Source organism: Harmonia axyridis, chromosome 2 (genome assembly GCF_914767665.1).
Source record: "Harmonia axyridis chromosome 2, icHarAxyr1.1, whole genome shotgun sequence".
Taxonomy (NCBI): Eukaryota; Metazoa; Arthropoda; class Insecta; order Coleoptera; family Coccinellidae; genus Harmonia; species Harmonia axyridis.
Window position 1 is genome coordinate 53820793 of NC_059502.1, and position 27104 is coordinate 53847896.

At 37.0% G+C, this 27104-nt stretch overlaps 3 protein-coding genes across 3 annotated transcripts in view; all 3 read left to right on the forward strand.

The window, feature by feature from the left end:
• Positions 1-1098: 1098 nt before the first annotated feature.
• On the forward strand, positions 1099-2010 carry LOC123673422. Its single transcript, XM_045607905.1, has one exon. The coding sequence runs from the start codon at positions 1099-1101 to the stop codon at positions 2008-2010; it is 912 nt and encodes a 303-aa protein (XP_045463861.1).
• A 3751-nt stretch (positions 2011-5761) lies between these two features.
• The window catches only part of LOC123672443, a 42912-nt gene continuing 21569 nt past the window's right edge, over positions 5762-27104 (forward strand). Inside the window, exon 1 of the mRNA XM_045606531.1 lies at positions 5762-6373. Within this exon, the coding sequence (XP_045462487.1) occupies positions 6008-6373 (366 nt within the window). The 5' untranslated portion in view covers positions 5762-6007. The remainder of the gene's footprint in view (positions 6374-27104) is intronic.
• LOC123672444 overlaps positions 21135-27104 on the forward strand; it is a 44997-nt gene continuing 39027 nt past the window's right edge. The window contains exon 1 of the mRNA XM_045606533.1: positions 21135-21853. Coding sequence (XP_045462489.1) covers positions 21494-21853 — 360 coding nt within the window. The 5' untranslated portion in view covers positions 21135-21493. The remainder of the gene's footprint in view (positions 21854-27104) is intronic.

Below are 27104 nucleotides of genomic sequence, written 5' to 3' on the forward strand. Positions count from 1 at the left end.
GACAACAAGAAGTGAAGTTCCTAGGCTACCTTGTCTCTGCTGAAGGTACGAAACCACTTCCAGATAGAGTCCGAGACATTCTGGAGTACAGCCAACCGTCAACCGCCAAAGACCTTCGAAGATTCTTGGGTATGTTAAACTTCTATCGTCGTTTCATACCCAGAGCATCACAGACATTGGCGCCACTCAACGATCTACTAGTTCCAACGTTGAAAGGAAAAGCGAAAATCCAGTGGACCCCAGAAGCCACTACAGCATTTGCAGAAGGGAAGAAGATGCTAGCCTCAGCAACATTGCTGGCGCACCCCAAGGATGGTGCACCTTTAGCCCTGGTGACCGACGCATCAGACATTGCAGTCGGAGCTACCCTTCAGCAAATGGTCAACAGCGAATGGCAACCACTGCCATTCTTTTCGAAGAAGCTGTCACCACCAGAAACTCGATATGGAGCCTACGACCGAGAACTGTTAGCCATATACCTAGCTATCAAACATTTCAGGCACATGGTAGAAGCACGAAACTTCACGATCTTCACGGATCACAAACCCCTAACATTTGCCTTCAAGCAGAAGCCAGAGAAGTGCTCGCCCAGACAGTTCAGACATCTGGACTACATCTCCCAGTTCTCCACCGACATACGCTACGTCCCAGGAGATCAGAACGTCGTCGCCGATGCCCTTTCAAGAGTGGACGAAATTACTCCCACCTTGGACTATGAAGCATTAGCCAGATCACAAGAGGACGACGACGAGCTACGGAGATATCTGCGAGGCGATACAGGTTTGCTGGTCCGGAAGATGAAGCCGCATGGATCAACCATCTTGGTTTACTGCGATACGTCGACCCCCCCAAGCACGTCCATTCCTGACGAAGCCATTCCGGAGAGTAGCATTCGACACGATCCACAGACTGGCACACCCTGGCACCAACGCGACTACGAAGATGGTGAAGCAACGTTTCGTTTGGCCTTCAGTTAACGCAGATTGCAGGAAATGGTCCCGCACCTGCTTAGAGTGTCAGCGATCCAAAGTTACTCGTCACGTCATCACTCCACCAGGGTCATTTACGCCACCGGTACGTCGATTCGATCATGTACACATGGACATTATCACCATGCCGTACACCGAAGGTTACCGATACTGCCTCACCTGTGTCGACCGATTTACCAGATGGCCAGAAGCAATCCCCCTTCAGAACCAGGAAGCATCCACCATCGCTAAGGAGTTCTACACCAATTGGATAGCGAGGTTCGGCACTCCACTCCGGATCACCACAGATCAAGGGAGACAATTCGAGTCAAGCCTGTTCAACGAGCTATGTAAGTTGACTGGCACGAACCACATCCGAACCACCGCCTACCACCCAGCAGCCAACGGTATGGTGGAAAGAATCCATCGACAGCTTAAGGCAGCTATCAAATGCCACAACAATGACAGATGGACCGAAACGCTTCCCAGTGTCCTCCTAGGGATGAGAGCAGCCTGGCGGGAAGACATGAAAGCAACCGCCGCAGAAATGGTATATGGAGAGCCATTAAGATTGCCTGGAGAATTTCTATCTACAAGTACGGATGACGGTGCGGACACAGCCGACTTCGTAGTGGATCTGAGGCAACAAATAAGAAGAATTAGACCTATCAACGCCAACTACCACGGAGAACGACCCAGCTTCGTTTTCAAGGAATTGGATACGTCACCGTTCGTTTTCGTCCGACATGAGGGCCCAAAATTAGGCTTGCAGAAACCCTACGACGGACCATACGAAGTTTTGAGTAGAGACCCAAAACATTTCATCATCAAGATCAATGACAAGGAAACGACGGTGACAATCGACCGTGTAAAACCAGCCTACATATTTGACAATCTCGAAAATGAAGAGCATGAGGAAGATCACACAGAAGATCCAGTAGAAAACGAAGCCAATGATCAAGCTATATTCCCGGAAACGAGGAAAACCAGATCCGGTAGGAAGGTACATTTCCCAAAGAAGTACCTAACTATGATTTCGTAACTTCGTTACTGGTGGGTGACTGTGTAGGGAATCTATCGATTCCCTCGAAAATATTCCGTCCGAGAACAAAAATCTTAAAAACAGAAGAACTCGGCGTAAAAACTTGGAATAATTAAAGCCACACCCCTTAGGGATCCGTAAAAAGGCGTTGTGAATGGCGAATAGAAAACTGCCTGAATGCCCATAAAACTCGGCATTTCAGGGAGAATAATTCAATAGCGTCCAGACCATTCTACAAGACACTACGACTTCCCCAGATGTTCCACACTTGCAGCGGAAACCAGAAGATTGAAGAATATCACAATCAAATACTCATCTTCTTCAAATTCTTTTAGTGGGTTGAAATAAATCGAATACGTATTTTCTTATCCCGTTCTTTTATTTCCCTAAATTCCTTGGCAGTGAACTACTTGATAGTCACCGTATAAGGACCACAGCCCACAAACTAGTAGAGCAAATGAGCATGGAAGTCGGTTTTCAAATGAATAAGAAGAAGACCAAGATAATGATGGTAGACCGACAGAACCAGAATAGATCGACAGTACAGAAGATCGGTGATATCCAAACGGTAAACACATACGTCTATCTAGGATCTCTCATCACGAATCAAGGCGGATGCAGCGAGGAAATCAAAAGAAGAGCCGCACTGGCCAAGCAAGCCATGACGAAATTAACCAGGATATGGAGTAGTCACCGTATCACGCTCAACACTAAAATAAGACTGGTTAGGAGCCTGGTGTTTTCTGTGTTCCAGTACGGAGCTGAGTGCTGGACTATTAAGCAATCAGACAAGAAGAAGATAGACGCATTTGAGATGTTTTGTTGGCGTCGAATGTTGAGGGTCTCCTGGATAGAAAGAAGAACTAATCTCTCAATCCTCCAACAGGTTAATGTAAAGAAAAGGCTACGCACCATAATTTCAGAAAACATCGCCAGATTCTTTGGTCATGTGGTTAGAAGAGATGGGCTCGAAAAACTTACGATAGAGGGCATGGTACAAGGAAAGAGGAGCCGCGGAAGATCGCCAACAAGGTACACCGACTTGATCACCAAACTCACTGGCAAGACTTTGCCACAGTCAATAAGGATGGCTGAGGATCGAGATGAATGGAGGCGGACAGTACAGAAGATTTCACGAAATCACGATGCTTGAAACAAGCTACCGACTCGGAAGAAGAAGGACAACCACTAAAGAATTGGAGACTGATGTTAGCTTTTGATTATGTTCGAAAGAACTTAAAATTTAAAGAGGTAAAATTTTACCGTTTTTGTTTTGTATATTTTTGCGAAACGTCGCCAAATATAATTTAAGAAAGTTCTTCAGTGGTTGTCCTTATTCCTACTTAAAAAACCTTTCTTTTCTTAAATACAATGTTCATATAATTTTGACGTTGCCTCAACTAGCTTCATCTCTCTTTTTCATATTAAGATGGAAACACTTCTCGAAATTCACGTGACGGCCATGAATCAACTTGGCAACTCTGGCCCACGCCGGCCACGCCACGAGGTACAGTTTACCTGAGTTAACTGTTAAACCCGCCGCCGCCACTCACGAGAACAGCATCGACACTCGACAGATGCCTACGAAAGGTCCCCTGGTAATCCTGGTATGGCCGATCGGTACTAGTCTTCGGCATAGGGGTATGCAAAAATTATCATTATATCGAATTCGAAATAACCATATTTTTTCAGAAAATACATAGTCGATAAATATCGTCAATATTTGCTATTACGATACTATCGATATTTTCGATATGGATACTATCGATATTTATTTTAGTGTATCAAATTCGATATTTTTTAAAATTTCACAATACGATTTCGACCACACGTAACATATGTATCCTGATTTAACGTGACCAGATTCAGTTACAAATTGCAAACGACATATTTAGTTTTGACTAGAGGTACACATAGAACACATGATACGTAAGGTAACTCCTGTGGTGGGTTCACTGAGAAGATGCTCATTTATGATCAGTACACAACACAAAAAAATGATCTACCACAGCATGATCTCCTCCAGACTGAGGTACCTCATTAATTGTTGGGGAAATGCATCAAATACATTATTAACAAAGCTACAAGTGTTCCAAAATAGAACTATAAAAATATTATTCAACTATGGCATGTTAACACCTACATCAATATTATACAAGGACACTAAACTTTTGGACATTCATAACCTAAAGAAATTGGAACAAGTTAAACTGCAAGTTACCACGCAATTAATAAGAAATTCCTAAGAAGAAATGAAGTCGAAGAGAAAACTAAAATGACCGTGTTTAAGTCGATATTCAGACCTGTTCTGTCGTACGGATGTGAAACTTGGAACACAACAAAGAGAATGAGGAGTAAACTACAGGCAGTGGAAATGAAATTTTTGAGAGGAGTGAAGGGGGTTACAAGGATGGACAGAAGGAGAAATGAGGACATAAGAGGTGAATTGGGGATAAAATCATTGGAAAGGTTTGTGGGTGAGAGGCAGTTGGGATGGTGGGGACACTTACATCGTATGGAGGAGGAGAGACCAATCAAACAAATATGGGAGGAAAAAGTCGAGAAAAAGGCAAAAAGGGGAAGACCGCAACAAACATGGGAGGATATGGTAGAAGAGGAAATAAAAAAGAAAGGGAAAAGCGTCAGGGAAGCTGAGATCATGACATCAAATAGGACAGAATGGAAGAAATTTATTGAGTCAAATTAGAATTATTCTTAAGTTATTGTTAAGTTAGAAAATGTAGATAATGAAACCCATACACCGAAAGGAACAAAGGGGTAACAGATTATATATATATATATAAAAAAACTTTAATATTAAGCTTAAGTTGAACCTGAAAGATTTATTTTGTTTAGTTTAACGTTGTTGTTGTTGTTTTGAATATTTTATAGTATTTTATGATTTTTTTTTGTATATTGTTAAATAGGTCTTGTCATCAGTACTTGTACTGTATTAGAGGTCAAAAATAAAGAAGTAAATAAATAAAATTGAATAAATCCTAACAAGCTCCGTTTTCGGGATGCAGGATGTTAAAATTTGAAAGAATAATTAGTTTTTTACTTATAACTCTTGTTATAATAATTGTTATATTACATTCATTGTTTTGATTTTTAGGTATTGAGATCTAGATAATGTGATGTTTCGAATTAGGAGAGTGTCTGCGGCCAAAATTAACCAGTGGCGTAGATATGGGAGTGCGATGATCCTTCTCCTATTGAAAGTCTACACTACTGTCATTTTTTACGGGAAATTATTTCAATTCTGAAATAAACAGGGTTTTACTGAAAAAAAAATGGTCTCCTAATTTTTTTTATCGAATGCACTATTTTCCAGGTAATCGAGAGCACGTAAAATTTTTTTTTTTAATTTGGAAAATATCTGCCACCACTTCGGCACCGCAATAATCGTCTGCCCTTTCGTTTTTGAATAGCAAATTTATTTACGTTTCTAGTTTGAGTGATAAAGAAAAATTTCTGAAAATTTAGCAAAAGGGAATTGATTCTACAATATTCCTGAAGCCTATCCATATCTCTCTGAACCAATATGCAATCCTAAAGACTCTCAATCCTCCTAAAAAGCTTCAGATCATCAGCAAACAATAAAAATTTAGAATGATGAAACCAATCCGAGATGTCATTGACATAAATCAAGAATAAAAGTGGATATTTCGGATCAATATCCATTCACCATAACAAATTTCGATGTTCTCGAAATGTAAGACGGTAACAAACGTAAAATACTGCCACAGACGCCGAACCGGGCCAACTTAATCAACAAAGTACCATGACATATCTTGTCGAACGCCTTGCGAAAATTCGAATAAAAAACATATCCCCAACCTTGGGTACGCCACTGCTACTTTGGCATCTCACGCTCGGGCGTCTCGAGACATGACATTCGGGCGGCCGACTGTCGAGTTCAAGCCGGCAGCCAGCAATTTAGCAGGTGCAAGCAGTCGATGCTGGAAGTTCATAGCATACTGAACTCCTGTGCAAAATGCAGAAAGACTTTTTGATAGGTTTTATCGAAATATATAGACAGAACACCTGTCTATGGAAAATGAAAAGTGAAAATTATTCAAACAAGATTTCAAAAAAGAAAGCATACAAGGCACTAGTCGATTACTCCAAAGGAAAATTAGATGATCAAAACGTAGATGCAAATTGGGTGAAGAAAAAAATCAAAACAATCCGAAATTGCTTTAGAAAAGAGTATAAGAAAGTTGAGGCTTCTAAACGCTTAGGAGAAAATGAAAAGCATGAGCCAAAATTGTGGTATTACAACAGGCTTCTGTTCGTAAAGGATCAGGAAGAACCATCAGAAGGAATGGATTCTCTAATAGATAACCAGAACAGTATTCAGGTAAGTTATATTCTTAAATATTATTGTTACAATCTATATTGATAACAATGAATAGCAACTAATGTAATTTTATGAACTTATTATTGACTCTTGCCAATGAACTTTTACAAGATCGTTGAAGTATTCCTTGTATTCATTTCTTACTTCTTTCTATTTTGGCAATTCTCCAACAAATTCGGGGTTTCCCTCCACTCAACTACAGGTATCAATAGAACCACTTTGAATGTCCTCTGTCAGCAGAGCATTATCTAGGGCGAGACAAAGGTGGCACTTGCCACAGGCGCAAGATTTTCAGGGGCGCCCAAAAATTAAAAAATATATGTATATATATATATTAGAGCGAAAAAATTCAAAAGATCACAACTCGAATATATACGCCTCGCAACGAGCGATGCCGAGGAATCTGGGAATATTTAAAATATTGCTAGCATTCCCTGAAATTTGCGTACTTAGCCTAAAATAATTACAGATCAAATATATAATAATAATATATAAAAAATATAAGAAATAATATAAATATGGCTATGTTCAAGCGTGCCGTAATTTAATCATAAATATTTCTGTCGGGCGTCGGCATGTTCAAAGGTTTTATCGAAATATAAAATAAAAAAAATCGGGGGTGATTCCTTGTCAAAAAATAGGGGGGAGTCTTTCATTCAAAGTTTTTATTTTGAGCCCCTTTCGCTTAGTTGCAGCCCCCTACGGAGCCCGAAAAGTAGTTTTTAATTTTTTCTTGAAAACCAAAATATTCACAAAAATAAAATTTAGCCGATATGTTAAGAGGGTGAGAAGGCATTCAAAAAAATTGTTGCTGATGTTCTTTTATAATTCCAAGGGGTAGAAAAAGCCACCCCTCAAACTTTTTCGTCATTCATATTTTACAATAAGAAAATTAATTATGGTTAGACTGATCTATTCTTAACAAATAAGGTCTCTTGTAATTTTTTGCTGAAATTCACGGTTTTTTAGAGAAGGAAATATCAACAGATAATACGCCAGAGTTGTGGAGGTTGGAATTATTTTCGATGTCAAATTTTTTCGATAGGTGCATGTCAAAACGATATTTTTATTGAGATTTTTTTAGTACAATTGAGCTCTAGAAAAATATTTCAGAATTTGCGGCCAGTAATTGTACAATAATATACTTTATATACAGGGATAGTTCCACCATTGGCGTGACGCTCTTTTATTTTTTTTGTCGATATAGTATTGTTTGGAAACACACAAGATGTACCAAAAAAGAGTAAATAACCCGACATATGTTTTTTGGATATTTGGGGTTTTGAAATACAGAGTATTCACTAATACACAGATAATGGTTTTAATCGTTTATTCTCAAAACACTCTCGTAAGTCTCACTTTTTCTCTAAGCAAGTTCTAGAAGGCTGAACGAAAGGGAACCCTAACCCAGAAGGGAGCTCGACCCAGTTCAGCTGTCTGAACGCAAGGGAGCCCAACCCAGAAGGGGGCTCAACCCAGTTCAGCTGTCTGAACGCAAGGGAGTTCAACTCAGAAGGGGGCTCAACCCAGTTCAGCTGTCTGAACGCAAGGGAGCCCAACCCAGAAGGGGGCTCAACCCAGTTCAGATGTCAGAACAGAAGACGTGACAGAAGGACTAAAACATTCAGGTTATGTCACTGACGTTTGCTCTCGATCATCGAAGATCTATTCTTGTTTTCTCTCTCGATGGCCCTCGATGGCCGCGCCACGTGTAGACTCGCAGCGCCACCTACGACGTTGAAGTAAAACTTCAAGTGTATGGTTGGTTGTCTCTCTCGAAATTTGTTCGGATGAAGTAATATTCTAACACTCCCTCCCTTCATCGAACTACAAGCAGCATTCTCCACTCTAAGTCTAATCTATAAACAGAACTCAATTAGTTTATACTCTAGTCTCTAGAAATACTCTGAAAACAAAAATTCAATGAGTTAGTATTCCAAGATTATTAAATCATTAGTTTTTGAGTTAATCTCTTATGATCGTCTGATGGTATCTCTGACACATCCTCTTTCGTTGGGGTCCACCTCACTGTGGTTCTCTTATACTCAACACATTGTTTGAAATCACCATGTGTCTTAACCATATGTCTTCTAAGTCCAGATTTCTCTCTATGTAGTAGGTCGTCATTTATTACCTCTAAATGATCATCAAATACTTTTAGTTTGTGACTACCATCTTTCTTGGTGCAGTCTCCAGCGGATTTGTTATCACACCAGACTGTTATAGGAAACATCAGTTTTCCTACTACAAATCTAAGTGCCTTATCAAGAGATATTAATTCTTGACAGGCATCACTCATAGCTAGATATTCGGCTTGACAAGTGGACAATGTGACATATGTTTGTTTATGGCTTCTCCAAGCTATTACATATCCAAACAATCTAATAACATACCTTTCAGTTGATGAAAAGTCGGTATGGTCTCTAAATGTTGCATCGGTAAATGCTTTTAAGTATTAAGTTTGAGCGGTGAATTTAAGACTTAAATTCACAGTACCTTTCAAATACCTGAATATTCTCTTTACACCTTTCCAATCAGCTTCAATCGGCTTCATTTGTTTTCTCGTTAAACAGTCAACAGTAAACGTAGTGTCTACCATTTGATGGATACATTAAGCTACCAATCGCTTCTCTATAAGGAACTCTTCTCATCTCTATACGGAACTCTTTTCATTTCTAGTTTATCTGAGTCATCTTGTGGATTCTCCAATTGATTTCTCTTAATCCTGTTTTCTACCTGTCTGGTTACCATAGGAGTATTTAGAGCATTGCAGTCATTCATATTCAATCTATCTAACATATTCATGGTATAATTTGATTGATTTATTTATATACCTCATTTCTCGGTTTCTCTTTATATTTATATCATTTCTCCTCCAAGTATATATAAACAAGGTCCATGTATATCATTCTCTGAACCAAGTTTCTGGATCTCTTCAGTGAATCTCTTATTTCATCTCTTTGGACTTATCTTCAGTCCATATAGGGCTTTCCGGAGTTTATATACATAAGATCATTTGATCTCATTGTCAATGTCTACTCCTTCAAGAATCTCCATATAGATCTCCTCTATAGTGCCATTTAAAAAGGCAGGTTTTTACTTCTGATTGACAAGCATGTAAATTATACTTATTGGTTATTGCAAATGTAGCTCTAATTACTGGAAGTCTAATGTCATAGATATTTTTGACCTTAAAGCCTAGTATGACTAATCTTACTTTGTATCGTATAAGACCATTTGCCTCTAATTTTCTCTCAAATACCATTTCGGGTCTATAATATTTGCCCGTTTTACAGATATTTGAAGATACTCTTTATCTACTAGTATTCAAACCTTATTTTGTATCATGGAATCAATTTCTTCTTTTATAGCTTCCTCGAAATTTTTGGTTCTCTATTTAATGAAGAAATAAGCCTCATATCTTCTTCTCTATCGGTTTTCTCATATTTACCTAAAATAATAATATTAATAGTTGATCTTTATTGATAACTAGTTATCCAAAGGCAATCGACCGAGGTCGTTCAGCCCACTTTCTGAAATACTATTCTCTGAATAATTAAAAACCTTGCATAGCTTACGTCCTCTACAGTTTTCTCTAAGTGTAGCAGGCTACTGGCCTTTTTATCGACAGTTCCCTTATTTTGGCTCTTTCGAGTTTTTCATCCAATCCCAGTCAATTATATTTTCCTGGGTCTCTAATTTTTCTCTAGTGGCATCAAGTTGTTTATTTCTATAAACATCTTTGTAGGCAAGTTTCTTGTTAAATCTCACATGTTGAGATTCAAGGGACTTTTTCTGAGCTTGAATGCTACGTCAAGTATCCACGGTATAACCCACTGGGACATCTTTCAGGGCACATTCTCCAAATTTCAAGCTGGGTTTTGGAATCTTAATGTATGCGAACATCACAATACATAATAATACTTACAAATACATCCAATACATCCACATCTCTCAATTTGATCAAAGTGGCATTTTGCATTTGGTGCAAACTTTGTCAATGGTGTTTGATATCTGATAGACTTGTGTGTTCTGTTGTACACATCTATGAATGCATCAACATCAATCTCCCACATACTCTTAGGTAGTCTGGAATCAAACATGTATGTACAACCTTCTTTTGGATCGTTGAGTCAATCCTCTCCGCTCTCTCGTTCTCTATATTTTCTCTACTCAGTACTTCTGGGAATTTCCTTTCGGTAAATCTGTACCTTGATCTGACCTGATATAATATACCTTCTCATTTTTCTCCAACAAGTTTCTTGTTGATATTAAGAATTTCTTTAATGCTTCAGCCAACTCATCTTCTGTTTTAATGACTATGCTTTAGCAAGTCTCCGATAGTCTTCTATGTAGACATTAATTAATCTTTACTGACCTGGATGAGATGGTGGTTTAATAAGTCCCATCGTGTCAGTGTGTGTCAATTCGTTGTTTCTCAGCTCTCATTCTGTCTCTTTAAAGTGTAATTTCTCCATTGTCGATATGATACATACTTCACGTTCTAAGTTTTGGATTGATTCCAAGTTATCGATCTAAATTACCTCTCTATTGATATGACTGCAATCCCAATATTTTCTTGTTGCTCAGATTGTGTTTCATCTGTTTTGTCAGTTGAGTTGAAACTTGTGAACTTTCTCTTTAGGTGAAAAGATGAGATCATACTCTTTCTCCCTCCCAATCGCAGATTCCGGTTCTCCCTCCGAACCTAATAACTCGTTATTGGACTGTGTCTGCGATTGCAAGCTCATCTCATCTTCTTCGCTTATCGTTGCTTGACTCTCTAACACAATCTCGTTATTAACCTTATTGTAAACTCTTAGGATTTGGAATTGTCCTCATCGATTACAATGACTGCTATCTTGTTTTATTCGCTCTCTATACTCATATTTTGACATCTCTCAAAGTTTCTCAAAATCAGACAACCATTTACGATATGGTCTGTTGCTCCAGAATCTGCAAAGAAGTTAATGATTGCATCAAGTTTACCTGTTTTAGTTTTTCTATGCTCTCTACTTCCAACCCTTTTTGCCTTGGAGCGACCCTCTTTGTTGAATCTCTTACTCTCTCTCATTCTCCTCTGGTTTACATGGCTTCGTCTCTTAGTGTTGAAACTTGGCTTGTTCAACCTACCTCTACTCGATCCTTTAAATTTAACGTTTAGTTCGTGCCACCATTGTTAATGCAATCCTCTTACTTGATTGTCCCACAACCGAAGCAGAATCACTTACTTACTCTGTTGCCTCAAATTTCAATCAGTTGACCAATGTCTTTCTTTGTTACAATGGAAGCATTTTAATTTATGTACCCGTTGAACTTTTGGAATCTCCTCTTCAATTTCAGACCTCTTCTCAACCTCCAATCTCTCTGGTCTCTCTCTATCTCTCTCTCTCATGAAGTTCTTGATCTCGTCTAAATTACCTTCTTGGTTTAGGGTCTGTCTCCTGGTCAGATCTGCATCTCGTAACTTGGATATGACTGGTAATACAGCCTGATAAAGTGCAGATCTTATCTTTTGAGCAGTTAGCTCAATCACACCTCACATGCTCTTACCTGAAGTGTGTGTCGCATTTGACTTGCACTTCCTGGAGAACCTCAAACCTCTACTTACTTCAACAGGGTCTCGGATATTCAAGATTTTCTTTCAATAGTTCTCCTCAATTCTGTTTATGATAATGCCTCATACTTAATTACTTCTCTTGGATTTGTTGGCCTCTGAAAAAGTTTGGTTACTCGTACTTGGCTCTATGACGTCCAACAAATCATTTGTCAAAAAGCTCTGATCATAGACTGTCGATCCAGATCTCAAATTTGAATTCTGTTCTGTAACATGGATTAATTTTAAATACCTGGGTTTTCTAATGCTCTAGAATTTAACCCCAAAAATTATTCTCGTAACTCTAATCACCTCTGTAAAATGAATTAATTTTTGAATACGTGGATTTTCTCAAATTCTAAAATTTAACCTCAAAAATATTCTCATATCTCTAATTACCTCTGTGACATAAATAAATTTTAAATATAGCTGGGTTTTCTCGTACTCCAAAATCTCTAAAATTTAACCTCAAAAATATTCTCATAACTCTAATTACCTCTGTAACATGGATAAATTTTTATATACCTGGGTTTTCTCATACTCTAAAACTAATATTCTCTTCTCTACTCTCTCTCTCTCTCTCTCTCTCTCTCTCTATTGTACTCTCTCTATTTGTCTACAATTTCTCCTCTCTCAGATCTCTAATTTCTCAAAAGGGGTTTTGTGTAATGACTCTAAAATTTCTCTAGCATCTCTCATCTAGTCTTTTAGGTATCACTCGTTGATACTTCTCTAGTCAGCTAAAATCAAGGAAATGGGCAATTATTAATTGCCTGAAAAACTTACATTGGTTTTGACAATTCTCTCTTTCCTCGTAATGCATGAAACCTATATCTTCTGCACTTACTGAAATGGTGGAATCGCTATGATAATCCACCAACGGTTTTCCTTGATTTCCTTTGGCTGCCATCTATTTCAGGATTTATGAAACAAAATATTTATATTATGTATTTCAAGATTTTTGTGCATTATATGCTCTCTTAGTACATTTACTACCAGGTATAAGATATAAAATTTTGTTTCGTGCTTCTGAATTGCCTCAGACGCACAGCAATCTGATACAATCCGAAACAGGTCTATTTAGTTTCCAAGTACCACCACCTCATACATGCACACCTTACTACGAAAGCGGTATCACGCACTGCAATGAAAACCTATTGAGTTAGGTATGGCCATTGTGCATATACGGGATGAATACTTGAATCCTATAATAACCCTAGCTTACAAACAAACAACACAGCACAGCAAGCATTGTATGAAAGAAGCCCTGAAATATTGATTATCACTAATCTTACCATACTGCAGTTTTTGTAGTTTAGTGAAATAAATAATTCCCCAAATTTTTCATCAATATATATACTCTCAAAATATCTCAATCTCTGGATTATGTTTATGGAATATGAAACATCCAATTTTACATGCTCCAAGCAATGTATGTAGAATCTTCAAATCTACATGCTCCAATTCTCTAGGTGTGGTATGTAAATTCTCTGAAATTATCCAATCTAAAACAGAAAGTATGTTAGCAAAGTCTCTGAAATTTTCTCATCGATACCTCTCGAATGATGTATGTACATCTCTCAAATTATGACTCTGAAAAACTCTAAATTCACATAATATAATTTTCTCAAATGATGAATGTGAAATCTCTGAATTCACGAACATCTAAGTCAATTTGATACACTGAGTATGCAGAATCTCTACATCTGCATAATCTAAATCTATAAGACATGTGTATAGTAAAATATCTCATTTCTCTTAACATCAACGTTCAATAACCGTTAAGAATCAGATTTGCAAGGTCTCTACACTTGAAATCAACTTCCTAGGTTGTGAACATGATTTAACTCTATTAAAACCTGTGTATAGTCAAATATCTCATTTCTCTAAACATCAACGTTCAATAACCGTTAAGAATCATATTTGCAAAGTCTCTACACTTGAAATCAACTTCCTAGGTTGTGAACATGATTTAACTCTAATAGAGAGGTAAACACATTATTTCCAAATATAATATATACTGTATAACAGGAATTCTCTATTTCAGCAATGAATATGAAATAAATCATTTCCATTCACTGAACTAAATAAAATATCTCCTCTAACCTCGTTAATTAAGTTGAAATTTCAACTTACCTCAATATTTTTCTCGTGTGAGATTTTCAGAATAATTGTTTACCTCGTCGCGCAGTTTGAAGCTTGCTGGTTCCATAACCTTTTGGATATTTGGGGTTTTGAAATACAGAGTATTCACTAATACACAGATAATGGTTTTAATCGTTTATTCTCAAAACACTCTCGTAAGTCTCACTTTTTCTCTAAGCAAGTTCTAGAAGGCTGAACGAAAGGGAACCCTAACCCAGAAGGGAGCTCGACCCAGTTCAGCTGTCTGAACGCAAGGGAGCCCAACCCAGAAGGGGGCTCAACCCAGTTCATCTGTCTGAACGCAAGGGAGTTCAACTCAGAAGGGGGCTCAACCCAGTTCAGCTGTCTGAACGCAAGGGAGCCCAACCCAGAAGGGGGCTCAACCCAGTTCAGATGTCAGAACAGAAGACGTGACAGAAGGACTAAAACATTCAGGTTATGTCACTGACGTTTGCTCTCGATCATCGAAGATCTATTCTTGTTTTCTCTCTCGATGGCCCTCGATGGCCGCGCCACGTGTGGACTCGCAGTGCCACCTACGACGTTGAAGTAAAACTTCAAGTGTATGGTTGGTTGTCTCTCTCGAAATTTGTTCGGATGAAGTAATATTCTAACAATGTTTTTTCTTATGAAATTTTTCATTGAATTTTAAGATTGCATGGAATAGATGATCCCAAGTTTTATATGCTTGAAACTGTTTTTTGATTTTACATAGATTGTAGGGTCTAATGACTCCGAAATGAATGAATGAATGAAGAGATTCTGAAAATGGATCCTAAAAGCAGGGTTGCCGCGAGTAATTTATGTGCCTGAAGCAAAGAGTTAATGTTGACAAACGCAACGGGGCGGAAAAACCTTATGTTGTTTTTAAGAATGAAATATGAAAAAGGTACCAACAAATAGGTCGCCCCTCGTAGAATAACCTGAAGGCTTCACCATTTCAGCCCTAACGCCGGCCCTGACCCGAGGGTCCCTTCCATTTCTCTTTAGAGGGTATGGTCCGTAATCGTATATCGCCGAGAATTTCAGAACTGTTAGTACTACTAGTGGTTTTGAATGTTTCAGGTAATCTGCTTCCTATTTACGGATCGCTTGACACTTCTCAATGGTCAACTACATTTTTCATTGACATAATTTTTCAGGTTATAAATGGTTGATCTCTTTTAATATTTCATATTTGAGTTGTTTTTAAGTTTATGTAAATGTTGGAAGGATTCCATAAAATTCTATTCTTTTCAATACTTATTTGTAAAGAACTAATAGTTCTTAATGGCTCTGTATTTGTTTTATAATTGAAATAATAAAGTTTTTGAGTGTTAGAAGTCATAATTAACAGCTTTAATAAACAGCTAATAAATTAATAAATGAAATATTCATAAAAAATAATCTGAAAATTCGTGGTTACCGAACCTAATCAGAATTAAAGTACGTTTGTTCTGGTGACAGATAACTTATCGAAGTTTGAGGAAGTAGTTGCCAGTTTTTGAAGAATTTGACATATCATATATGGATAAGAACCACCAACTTATTAACCATAGTGACCAAGGTGAAATACGGACCATACCCAGAGTTCACTGGAGCGTGCACGGTTAAGTCCAAGGGCGTAGAAATAGGGGAAGTACTGGGGGTAATTACACCCCCCCCCCCCAAGATTTTCAAAATATAGAATTTCAGAAATCTGAAGAAAAGTTCATATAAACAAATATCCATATAATATTCAAGATGGCCGACAGGGTTAAAACGCTTGTTGTTTCGGAGGAAAATATTAAAGTTTCTCTATTTCAGTATCGTAATGAGTTCATTAGAGTTCTAAAAACATTGCTGTAATGAACTCATTACAGCATCGTTTTCAGTTATATTTTTCGTTTTGTGGTTGTCTGTACTGACTTCCAATCCTATCAAATTTCAACATGTCAATAATTGTCAATATAATATAATTCGGATATAGGGAAATGATTTGCAAAATTATTCGCAATTTCCCTCAATTAGGGTGGTGTTAAATCGATGTCGTCAGACATAATCCACGAATTTAATGCGTAATTGTAAATTATTTCAAAATTCGAAATATACGATTCATATTCAAATTCCGTAATCTGTCAATTTTCGTAACACTCACACCAACTGCCAAGACACAATACAAAAGTCACTAGGATATATGATCTGAATTGACTGAAATAGTGAAAATATCGTCTAATACTCGTTGCAGAAGGCAATTCCAACACGAATGCGAAATTCGAAAACGAGCGACGAAGGAGCGAGTTTTGGAACGCATGAGTGTTGGAATTGCCTTCTGCAACGAGTATTAGACGATATTTTCACTATTTCAGTCAATTCAGATCATATATCCTAGTGACTTTTGTATTGTGTCTTGGCAGTTGGTGTGAGTGTTACGAAAATTGACAGATTACGGAATTTGAATATGAATCGTATATTTCGAATTTTGAAATAATTTACAATTACGCATTAAATTCGTGAATTATGTCTGTGTTACGAAAATTGACAGATTACGGAATTTGAATATGAATCGTATATTTCGAATTTTGAAATAATTTACAATTACGCATTAAACTCGCTCCTTCGTCGCTCGTTTTCGAATTTCGCATTCGTGTTGGAATAGGAGCCCATTCTGCAACTTGTTTTAGAATATATTATTGCAAACATTGCAAAAAAAAGGTGGTTGATTCTCTTAACTGTATGACATGTAAGGCAGCATTTCACATGAGTTGAGCTGGTCAAGCCAAGGTATTGAGCGATGATGATAAAGTCCAGTGTTGGAGACGGAAATGTGAGGTAAGATCGAACAAAAACGACAAATTTGAGGGGAGAGAACAATCTCGGAGCCAATTGGTCAGCGAAGATGTTTTGAAAAACCTCGTAGAAAAGCTTAAAGCGGACCTCAAGAAAAGTTACAGAGATGAGATGAAGGAACTCAAGGACTCCTTGCAGCTTATTTCTGATTGTTTTGAAGAACAGAAAATTGAATTGGGCAATACATTGGAACAAATGAAAGCTATTCAAAGGGAGAACGTAACTCTCGCCAACAAAGTGCGTGTACTGGAGAACAAACTGTATCGGAAAGAACAGGATGAGAGAGCAAACAATGTTGTGATATCAGGGTTTGGCGAACAGAATATCAACCCTGAGGAAATTGTTAGAAAAATATTTGATGCCATGAATTTGATGACTTTGTTCTAATGAAAGAGTGCAAAAGAATTGGCAAAGGAAAGGGTGCTCCTATTCTGCTGAAGTTTAAGAATAAATCTGATAAAATCAGTTCATTTAGGAGGAGAAAGGAGGTAAAAAGTATAAGCTGTGAGAACTGTGATTTATATGGTAGTAAAATGATTTATTTCAATGATGAACTCACAGTCGAAAACCAAATTCTACTGAAAAAGACTAGGGACTTGAAGCGACAAAGAAATCACAAGTCAGCATATACCGTTGGTGAAAAAGTATATTTGGTTAAGGATGATCAAGCTTACAAACCATTGTGGATTAGAGATGAGCAAAATCTGATGTTACATCAGTAGAATTCAATATTCGTTGATGGGTTGGGGTTTTTTTCTCTTGTTTTTATGGGCCGTAGAGAAAGGGAAGGATTGAATATACTTTATGTTGATGTACGAAGTTTAAAAAATAAACTAGACGGAATTCAATGCCTTTTAAAGGCTAGTAAAAGGGGGATACACATCATAACTTCGACTGAAACATGGCTTTATCCTGATGAAGTACAATATTTCAATATACCGGGGTACGCTGCAGTACATGATTGTCGAGACTCTAGAGGAGGAATTGTGGCCATTTACATAAAACAGGATTTCAGCTACAGTGAGGTTGCCATGGCCAAGATTGATGACTGTAACATGGTTGGGGTAAATCTACACAAACAGAAACTCAGAATAATTGTGTATCGATTACCATCTTCCAATATAGAACAGTTTTATGATGCTTTGGAGCAGGTACTCGACAGACAGAGGAAGAAATGTATGATTATTGGAGACATCAATTTGGATTTACTTGAGGACAACAATAATGTGCTCGAATATAAGATACGATAGAAACGAATGCCTTTACATTAAAGAATCAGAGAGATTTAGAATGTGCTACAAGGATAAGATTTCACAAAAGCAGTATAATTGATCATGTAATGACAAACCAGGTTCTTAGTTATAACATATCACTCATAGATCAAAGTGTATCAGATCATAAATTAATCTATGTAACCATCAATCAAGCAATCACAGAAAATGTCTCGAGAACTATCAAACGGAAGTATGTTGATGTGGAGGAATGGAGAAGATGTGTGAGTTTCGAACTTAGCAATAGATCTATAACAACTTTCAGTGATCTGGCTGAAATATTATGTGGAACTAAAACACTGTGTACTAGAGAGAAAAAATTAAGATTAGTTAACGATAATGAATGGATAACAAAGGAGTTCATTGCTAAAGTGAAACATCCAGATACTTTATATGAGTCATGGAAAAAACTGAAGACGTTACGATCTGAACAAGAATTCAAAAGAGCCAAGAACAATGTGACTAATCTGTCTAAGCAGCTGAAAACAGAATAGGGAAATAGAGAATTCCAAAAAGCTGAGAATAACCTGAAGAAGATACAAAATCTGCTTAATCGATTGGTCCACAATAAGGGTTCAAGGGATCACAGCATCGGTGTGACTCATGTTGAGGTTGATGATGTTGTTATTACAGATGAGACATTTATTGCTGACCCATTCAACGAACATTATGCTACAATTGGAGAGAAACTAACTACAAACATACATCAAACGCAAAATAAAGAATTCCCTGAGCAGGAGTCAACAGAGTCAATATCATTGAGTTTGTGCGACAGGAGTGAAGTAGTGGAAGTGATCAAATGCATTAAATCGAACGCAGCCGGTGATGATGAAGTGACGAGGTCAGATTTAGTCAACTTACTTGATGTTGTGGTTGACACCATCGTTAGGCTTGGCAATGAGGTCCTTACTACTGGGCAGTTTCCAGAGCAATTGAAGATCGCGAAAATAATTCCCTTGCACAAAAATGGTTCAAGACAATTAATTACAAATTATAGACCTTTATCAGTACTCAGTATTTTCTCAAAAATCATTGAAAAAACCATGAAGACCAGAATTAAAAATGATGTGAATGCTACATTTGGATTTGACAAGTATCAGTATGGGTTCCAGGAAGGAAGTAGTACATCAAGTGCTGCAGTTGATCTGCTAGAATTCGTCTCTGCTGAAATTAACGAGGGTAATTTTGTTGTACTGGTTGTTATAGACTTGCAAAAGACGTTTGATACTGTGAATGTAGATATACTTTTGAGGAAGTTGTACAGGATGAGATTTCAAGGGACAGCTTATAGACTTCTTGAAACATACCTGAAAAATCGCATTCTTTACACCAGTATCAATAAACAAAGAAGTATAAGGCGCACAGTTAACATGGGTTCAGGGTTCAGTATTGGGCCCACTGCTGTATTTGCTCTATGTACAGGGTGGGCAAATAAGCGAGGTAAGCGGCTATATCTCAGGATCCACTAATCGTAGAGACTTGCGGTAAAAAATTTTACCACTAAAGTAAACAAAAGAAAACACTGGAAATTGTTTTGAAGTTCATACCTCCACCGCTAGGGGGCGTAATAGCTATCGTCGAGTAGAAAAATGCATTTTACTCGAAAAATTTTCATATTAAGTTGGAAAAAAAATATCATCACTGTAAACCTTGGAAAATTCTCTATCTGTATTGTCACTTTCGATTTTGCGACATCAAATAAGGGTGGGGGAAAGATATAAATCTGACTGATTGAAATGTCTGTAACTTCAGTTTGGCTCAACTATTTTGAGCAAATTAGATCTTATTTGAGAGACAACATCTTGTTGATTAAGGAAAAAATATACTCATGATGAATTTGATTGAGCTGCTTCCGATAGGGAGCGCTAAGTCAGAAGTTCATTGTTTTGTTCATTTTTCTATGAAATTTCAAATGTAATGATAGGATTTTCTTAACAGAAACAAAAATTTCATTGAATTTGCATGAAAAAACCTCAAGGTCGTAAAGCGATAATTTCAGGCGTTCTGAAGTTATGGCCGAAAGAAGATATTCTTCAACTGATGCACTGCGAAAAACCAAATTGGGTCTTCAAGTTCTAACAGAAACAGAAATCCCATCAAATTTGTATGAAAAAACCAAAAGGTCGCAAAGCGATAGCTTCAGGCGTTCTGGAGTTATGGCCGAAAGAAGACACAGTTTAGTTTTTCAGTGCATCAGTTGAAGAATATCTTTTTTCGTCCGTATCTCCAGAACGCCTGAAGCTATCACTTTGCGACCTTTTGGTTTTTCCATACAAATTTGATGGGATTTCTGTTTCTGTTAGAACTTGAAGACTCAATTTGGTTTTTCGCAGTGCATCAGTTGAAGAATATCTTCTTTCGGCCATAACTTCAGAACGCCTGAAATTATCGCTTTACGACCTTGAGGTTTTTTCATGCAAATTCAATGAAATTTTTGTTTCTGTTAAGAAAATCCTATCATTACATTTGAAATTTCAGAGAAAAATGAACAAAACAATGAACTTCTGACTTAGCGCTCCCTATCGGAAGCAGCTCAATCAAATTCATCATGAGTATATTTTTTCCTTAATCAACAAGATGTTGTCTCTCAAATAAGATCTAATTTGCTCAAAAATGTTGAGCCAAACTGAAGTTACAAACATTTCAATCAGTCAGATTTCTATCTTTCCCCCACCCTTATTCGATGTCGCAAAATCGAAAGTGACAATACAAACAGATAGAGAATTTTCCAAGGTTTACAGTGATGATATTTTTTTTCCAACTTAATATGAAAATTTTTCGAGTAAAATGCATTTTTCTACTCGACGATAGCTATTACGCCCCCTAGCGGTGGAGGTATGAACTTCAAAACAATTTCCAGTGTTTTCTTTTGTTTACTTTAGTCGTAAAATTTTTTACCGCAAGTCTCTACGATGAGTGGATCCTGAGATATAGCCGCTTACCTCGCTTATTTGCCCACCCTGTACATCTAATGGGTTCGAGATCAAGATATTTCTCTTTTGCGGATGATACTGTCTTGGTGTACTCAGGAAGATCTTTAGAGGAACAGGAATCGACTATCAATGCTGATCTGCTTTATTGTTCTGACTGACTGCGGTATAACAGACTGAGCATAAATGTAGACAAGACTGTATATATGTGTATACCTAGTCCAGCCATAAGTTCTGATACACAAGTTACGGTCAACGTAGAGAGGGGAGTTTTAGGTGCGCGACTTTGGTAACACTGTGAGGTTATTCAGTGGAGTATCGTACGTGATATTCGCAGCCAGTGGTTAGTGAAGAAGGCGTTTCGTACGTCATGTCGTCGCTTCTCGAGAAACGTACTGCTGTTATAACATTACACAACGCTGGTAAGCAGCCGAGTGAGATTTTGAAGCAGCTGCGCGGAGTGGGAGTAACGCGGTTGTTCGTGTATCGCACGTTAAAACGTTATAGGGAGACTGGTGACGTAGTTGATCGAGTCAGAACTGGTAGACCGCGTGTTGTTCGAACGAAAAAAAATATCAAAGCGGTACGTGAACGAATTCGTAGGAACCCCGTCCGCAAACAGAAAGTAATGGCGCGAGAGATGAAAATATCGGCCAGGAGCATGAGTCGCATACTCCGCGATGACTTAGGGATGAGAGCTTATAAGCGGTTCACCGGCCATCTCCGTAAGGTAAGGCAGAATAACAAGCCATTTCATGAAATACAAGTCAAGTTTGGTGATATTTCACTTGATCGTGTGAAACAGCACAAATATCTAGGGTTGTATATTGATGAAAGATTGAATTGGGAAAAACACATAGAACACATGATACGTAAGATAACTCCTGAGGTGGGTTCACTGAGGAGATGCTCATTTATGTTCAGTACACAACACAACAAATGATCTACCACAGCTTGATCTCCTCCAGACTGAGGTACCTCATTAATTGTTGGGGAAATGCATAAAATACATTATTAACAAGGCTACAAGTGTTCCAAAATAGAACTAAAAAAATATTATTCAACTATGGCATGTTAACACCTACATCAATATTATATAAGGACACTAAACTTTTGGACATTCATAACCTAAAGAAATTGGAACAAGCTAAACTGATACATGGCATGACGAACAATTATATTAAGTCAAATTATAGATTCACACTAGTACAGGATGTGCATAGTCATAACACCCGAGATAGAGGTACCACCAGAAGTGAACTCAGGTTTACAAGGAAAGCCCAAGACCCCCCAATTTACCGAGCAATAGAAACATTTATTCAAACACCACCAGAAATAAAGTATTTAAGAACCAAAAGAATTTAATATTGAGGTTAAGTTGTACCTGAAAGATTTATTTTGTTTAGTTTAACGTTGTTGTCCTTTTGAATATTTTATAATATATGATATTGTCTCCTGCTCAGGGAATTCTTTACTTTGCGTTTGATGTATGTTTGTATGTAGTTAGTTATTTAAATTTCTATGGTAATAGAGTATTATTGTTAGTCTGCCTGCAAACAGATGAAATGAAATTGACCCTACGTATAACATAAATTCATAAAATCTCGAATAACTCTTGAATTATTGAATTTGAGAGCATAATCATGTTTGGACACTAACCTTATTTTTTACCCTAGAATCCAACGAAATCACAAAAAAATAGGGTTCTGATTCGAAAATCGAAAGTTATGATCAAATTTTGTTAACAATTTTTGGCACAATATTTGAAACACCCTGTGATGATATTTCTCAAGTTCAAGATATGCACGATATTCCTCCATCATTCTAGTTTGAGAGAGTGAATTGAGTACACGCATAGGATATCCACAGTAAAAATAATTCACGTAATTGTGACTGAGGAAATTCTCTCTTTTTTTCTTAATATTTTGAAAACTATGAGGACTAACGCAATAATTTTAGGGAAGAGTAATTGAGAATGGAAATCTTGATAATATCTGAGACATAAAATGAAAAAAAAAGTTGTTTTTTGAAAATTTTTTTTTCTTGTATAACCGGAGATGCTGGAACTTCCAGAATATTTTAGCTGAATATGGCATCATCAACAATGTCATATTTCGAATTTTCAGATTTCAAATCGGCCCCGTTCTCCAGAAACGTCTAATAGGCCGTCGAACTTGAAACACCCTGTATATGGTTGTTACATATAATGAATATTCCTCCTGGGGGAAATATCCCCCTTATTCATTCTATTCATTTATTTATTTATTTGAGAAAACAGGAATACAAACAGGATATATCCACAGCAGTATTCACAAATTAGAACTAAAAAATGTATCTTACAAAAAAGAAAAAAGAAGAAAATTCCAAGTGCTTAATTCAAACACAAAGAACTATGCAGCTACAGAATCCACAGAAAATAACATTTGAGCCTATGTCTTAAAGAAGACAAGGAGCTATTGAACAGATCGATTTCATTGGAATCAAATTCATTTGCTGAGGACATCATTCTACACAATCCAATATTTTTACATACATTCGTCGTCCTGAATGGAATAAAAAACACGCCATGAGATCTTAGTCTGAAATTCGGTTCATTGATCTGTTTTCTCTCTAGAAGATCTGGAACTTGTAAATAATTGTTGATAATTTCGAATACAAAAACGACATCCGAGATCTTCCGTCGATTCTCCAGAGCAATGAGACCAAATCTTTTACGAGCTTGTGTATAATCATGGTTGATTATTATGAAACTATGAAACAAATATCTCATGAACCTTTTCTGAACTCCCTCCAACCGATTTATATAACAGTGATACTGCGGATTCCATATTACAGATGCAAAGTTCAATCTACTGTAAACGAAGGCATAATATAAACGCATAAAAGAACTGTTGCTACTGAATGATCGGCTTCGTCGAAAAATATTATTGAATTTTCTTATTATTGATCCAATATTTGGATTGAACAACAAATTGGAGTCAAGCCTCACCCCCAGATCCGTAGTAGAGGAGACTCGACGAAGCAAACCATTGAGGGCAGAATAAGAAAATTCAAATTTATTTACGTTTCTAGTAAAAATGAAAAAAAAAGAAACATTTCTGAAAATTTACAAAAAAGAGAATTGATTCTTCAATATTCCTGAAGCCTATCCATATCTCTCTGAAATAATATGCAATCCTCAAGACTCTCAATCCTCCTGAAAAGCTTGAAATCATAAGCAAACAATAAAAATTTAGAATGATGAAAGCAATCCGAGATGTCATTGACATAAATCAAGAATAATAATAATAATAATAATAATAATTTATTCCTCCTTTAAGACATCATACAATGTATAGGAATAGCCAACAAGAAAAAAAGAAAATAACAACATATTTAAAATATGAAGAGAACAATGTTGGCAAAAGTTAGTATTAAAAAAGTCTTAAGTGATAGAATTAGTAAAGAACTCTTGAATATTATAAAAGCAATTGTCAATCAACATTGATTTTACTTCTTTCTTAAATTGTTTTTCATTATATAATTTAATTCCTGTGAAAGTAGGTGACGACTCATATTTTTTAGTGTTATGCTTGGGGATACATAAAATATCCTCATGCCTAGTATTGTAGCTATGAAAATCTGTACATGTTTTAAGTTTTTTTAAATTTTGGTGAACATAAATTAGACAATTGAACATGTATATAGAAGGAAATGACAATATTTTATTTTCCTTGAATATAGGGCGACATGAGTCTCGAGGACTCAGGTTGAAAATGAGACGAAGTACTCTCTTCTGTGCAACAAATACACGCCCAGCATATGGGGATGAACCCCACAGAACCACGTTATAGCAAAGGTGACTATATACACTACTGAAATACACCCCAACGAGAGAATCTAATGATAGTGAACTCTTGAGGCGGGAAATAGCAAAGTAGGATTTACTTATTTTGTTACATACGTGATCAATGTGGAAGGACCATCTCAACCCACTGTCCACACGCACTCCCAGAAAACTGACACACTCTGATGACCTGAGGCTGAAGTCTGAAAGGTCTACAGTGAAATCAAGACCGTCCCTTATCTGAAATTTTATGATTTTGGTTTTATCCAAATTTACAATCAAAGAGTTCCCTCGGCACCAGACAATAAATCGTTTGATAAGAGATTCACAAATCCTCATCAGTTCTTCAAGATTACGAGCTTTAATTGCCAAGGAGGTATCATCAGCAAAGAGAATTATAATGCAAGCCACAATATGATGAGGAAGCTCGTTGATGAATAGGAGAAAAAGAAGTGGCCCTAAGACTGAACCTTGGGGGATACCTAATTTTGGATAATATCTTCGGGAATGAGAGCCACCCTGCTTAACCACCATAGACCGGTCTGAAAGAAAACTACGAATCCAATCGAGGAATACTCCTCGGAAACCCATTTGATACATTTTCTCAATAAGAAACTCTGGTTGAATGCAATCAAATGCACGAGTTAAATCGAAAAATATTCCGGCAACCTGATATCCATCATCTAATGAGGAATAAACGAATTCAAAAAATTCACAGCAGGCACTCTGAGTGGATCTTCCAGCTCTAAAGCCATGCTGACAACTTGTCAGGATGGAAAATCTAGAAAGATAATCATACATTCTATGGCAGACTATCCTCTCTATTACCTTCGATAGCTGACTTAGTAACGATATTGGACGATAATTTTCCAAGTCATTAATATTACCCTTTTTATGAACTGGTTTTACTACTGCTTGCTTTAAAACTGCTGGAAATTTACCCAAGGAAACAGAGAAATTAATTAGATCAGAAAAATGCTCCGCAATAAGGGGAGAAATGTATTTGAGCACTTTAGAAGAAACATTATCGGGACCAGACTCACCGCAATTTTTCAAACCTGAGATAACAGATATGATCTCTTCAGGAACAACAGGAAAAAAGTAAAAATTCGAGTTAACCAATTTCTGGGTGGTGCATGAGTTCGAAATTAAATTTCCGTATTCACCTCGTAGTGCGAGCTCACCCATAGTAGAAAAATAATTCCCAAATGCGTTGGCGATCTCATTGGGATCTGAAATAGTCTGTTCATCAATCGTAAGCGTAATATCATTGACACGACTTCGGTTCTTAGTACCTAACTCTATATTTACAAGGGTCCATAAAGTTTTGTTGCGATTGGTTGATTCAGAAAGAATATTATCATTATAATTTTGTTTAGAAATTTTCAATAACCGATTGTATGCTGTTTTAGCTTTCTTGTAATTTATCAAAGCATCTCGGGATTTCAAGTTCTTAAAAACCCAGTGAAGATTCCTCAAATGGTCTCTTGCTTGAAGTATTGAGGAATCTATCCACCTCGGTCGACACCGAGAAGAAGGAGGCAATGATCTCAAGGGACAAGTAGCTTCAACCGAAGAAGTTAATAAATCCAAAAATATTTGAAATCTAGTGTCTATTGTGTCGAAATTATACAATACTTGAAAGTTTGTAGTTGAAATCATAGAGAAAAGATTCTCCAAATTTGAGTGGGATATCAATCTGAAATTTATAAAATCCTGTTCAACTTCAAGTTGGTCATTACAAAGATAGTCGAGAATGAGAGCTTTATGGTCACTAATAAAGGGCTCGTGAACAGACACCGAAATGCCCATCCTGTTAGCATTTGTAGCTATATAGTCAACCTTGCTAGACGAAGTTTTTGCGTTTTTATTTGTAAAGACTCTCGTAGGCTCCAAGGAACACTCCAATAAACCAAAAGAAGTAAAAAGTTCATCAAGAAGTTTTTTCCAAGAGTCATTAACTGAAAGGAAATCAATATTCAGATCACCACACAAAAACAAAATTTCTGAAATGGAAATACAGTAATTAAGAACATATTCTAATGTCTTTAAGAATAGGGGAATATAACCTGACGGAGGTCGATAAACACTCAATACACAGTAGGTAGTTTTTTTAGTCTTGATCTTTATAGCACATAATTCACAATGCATCTCA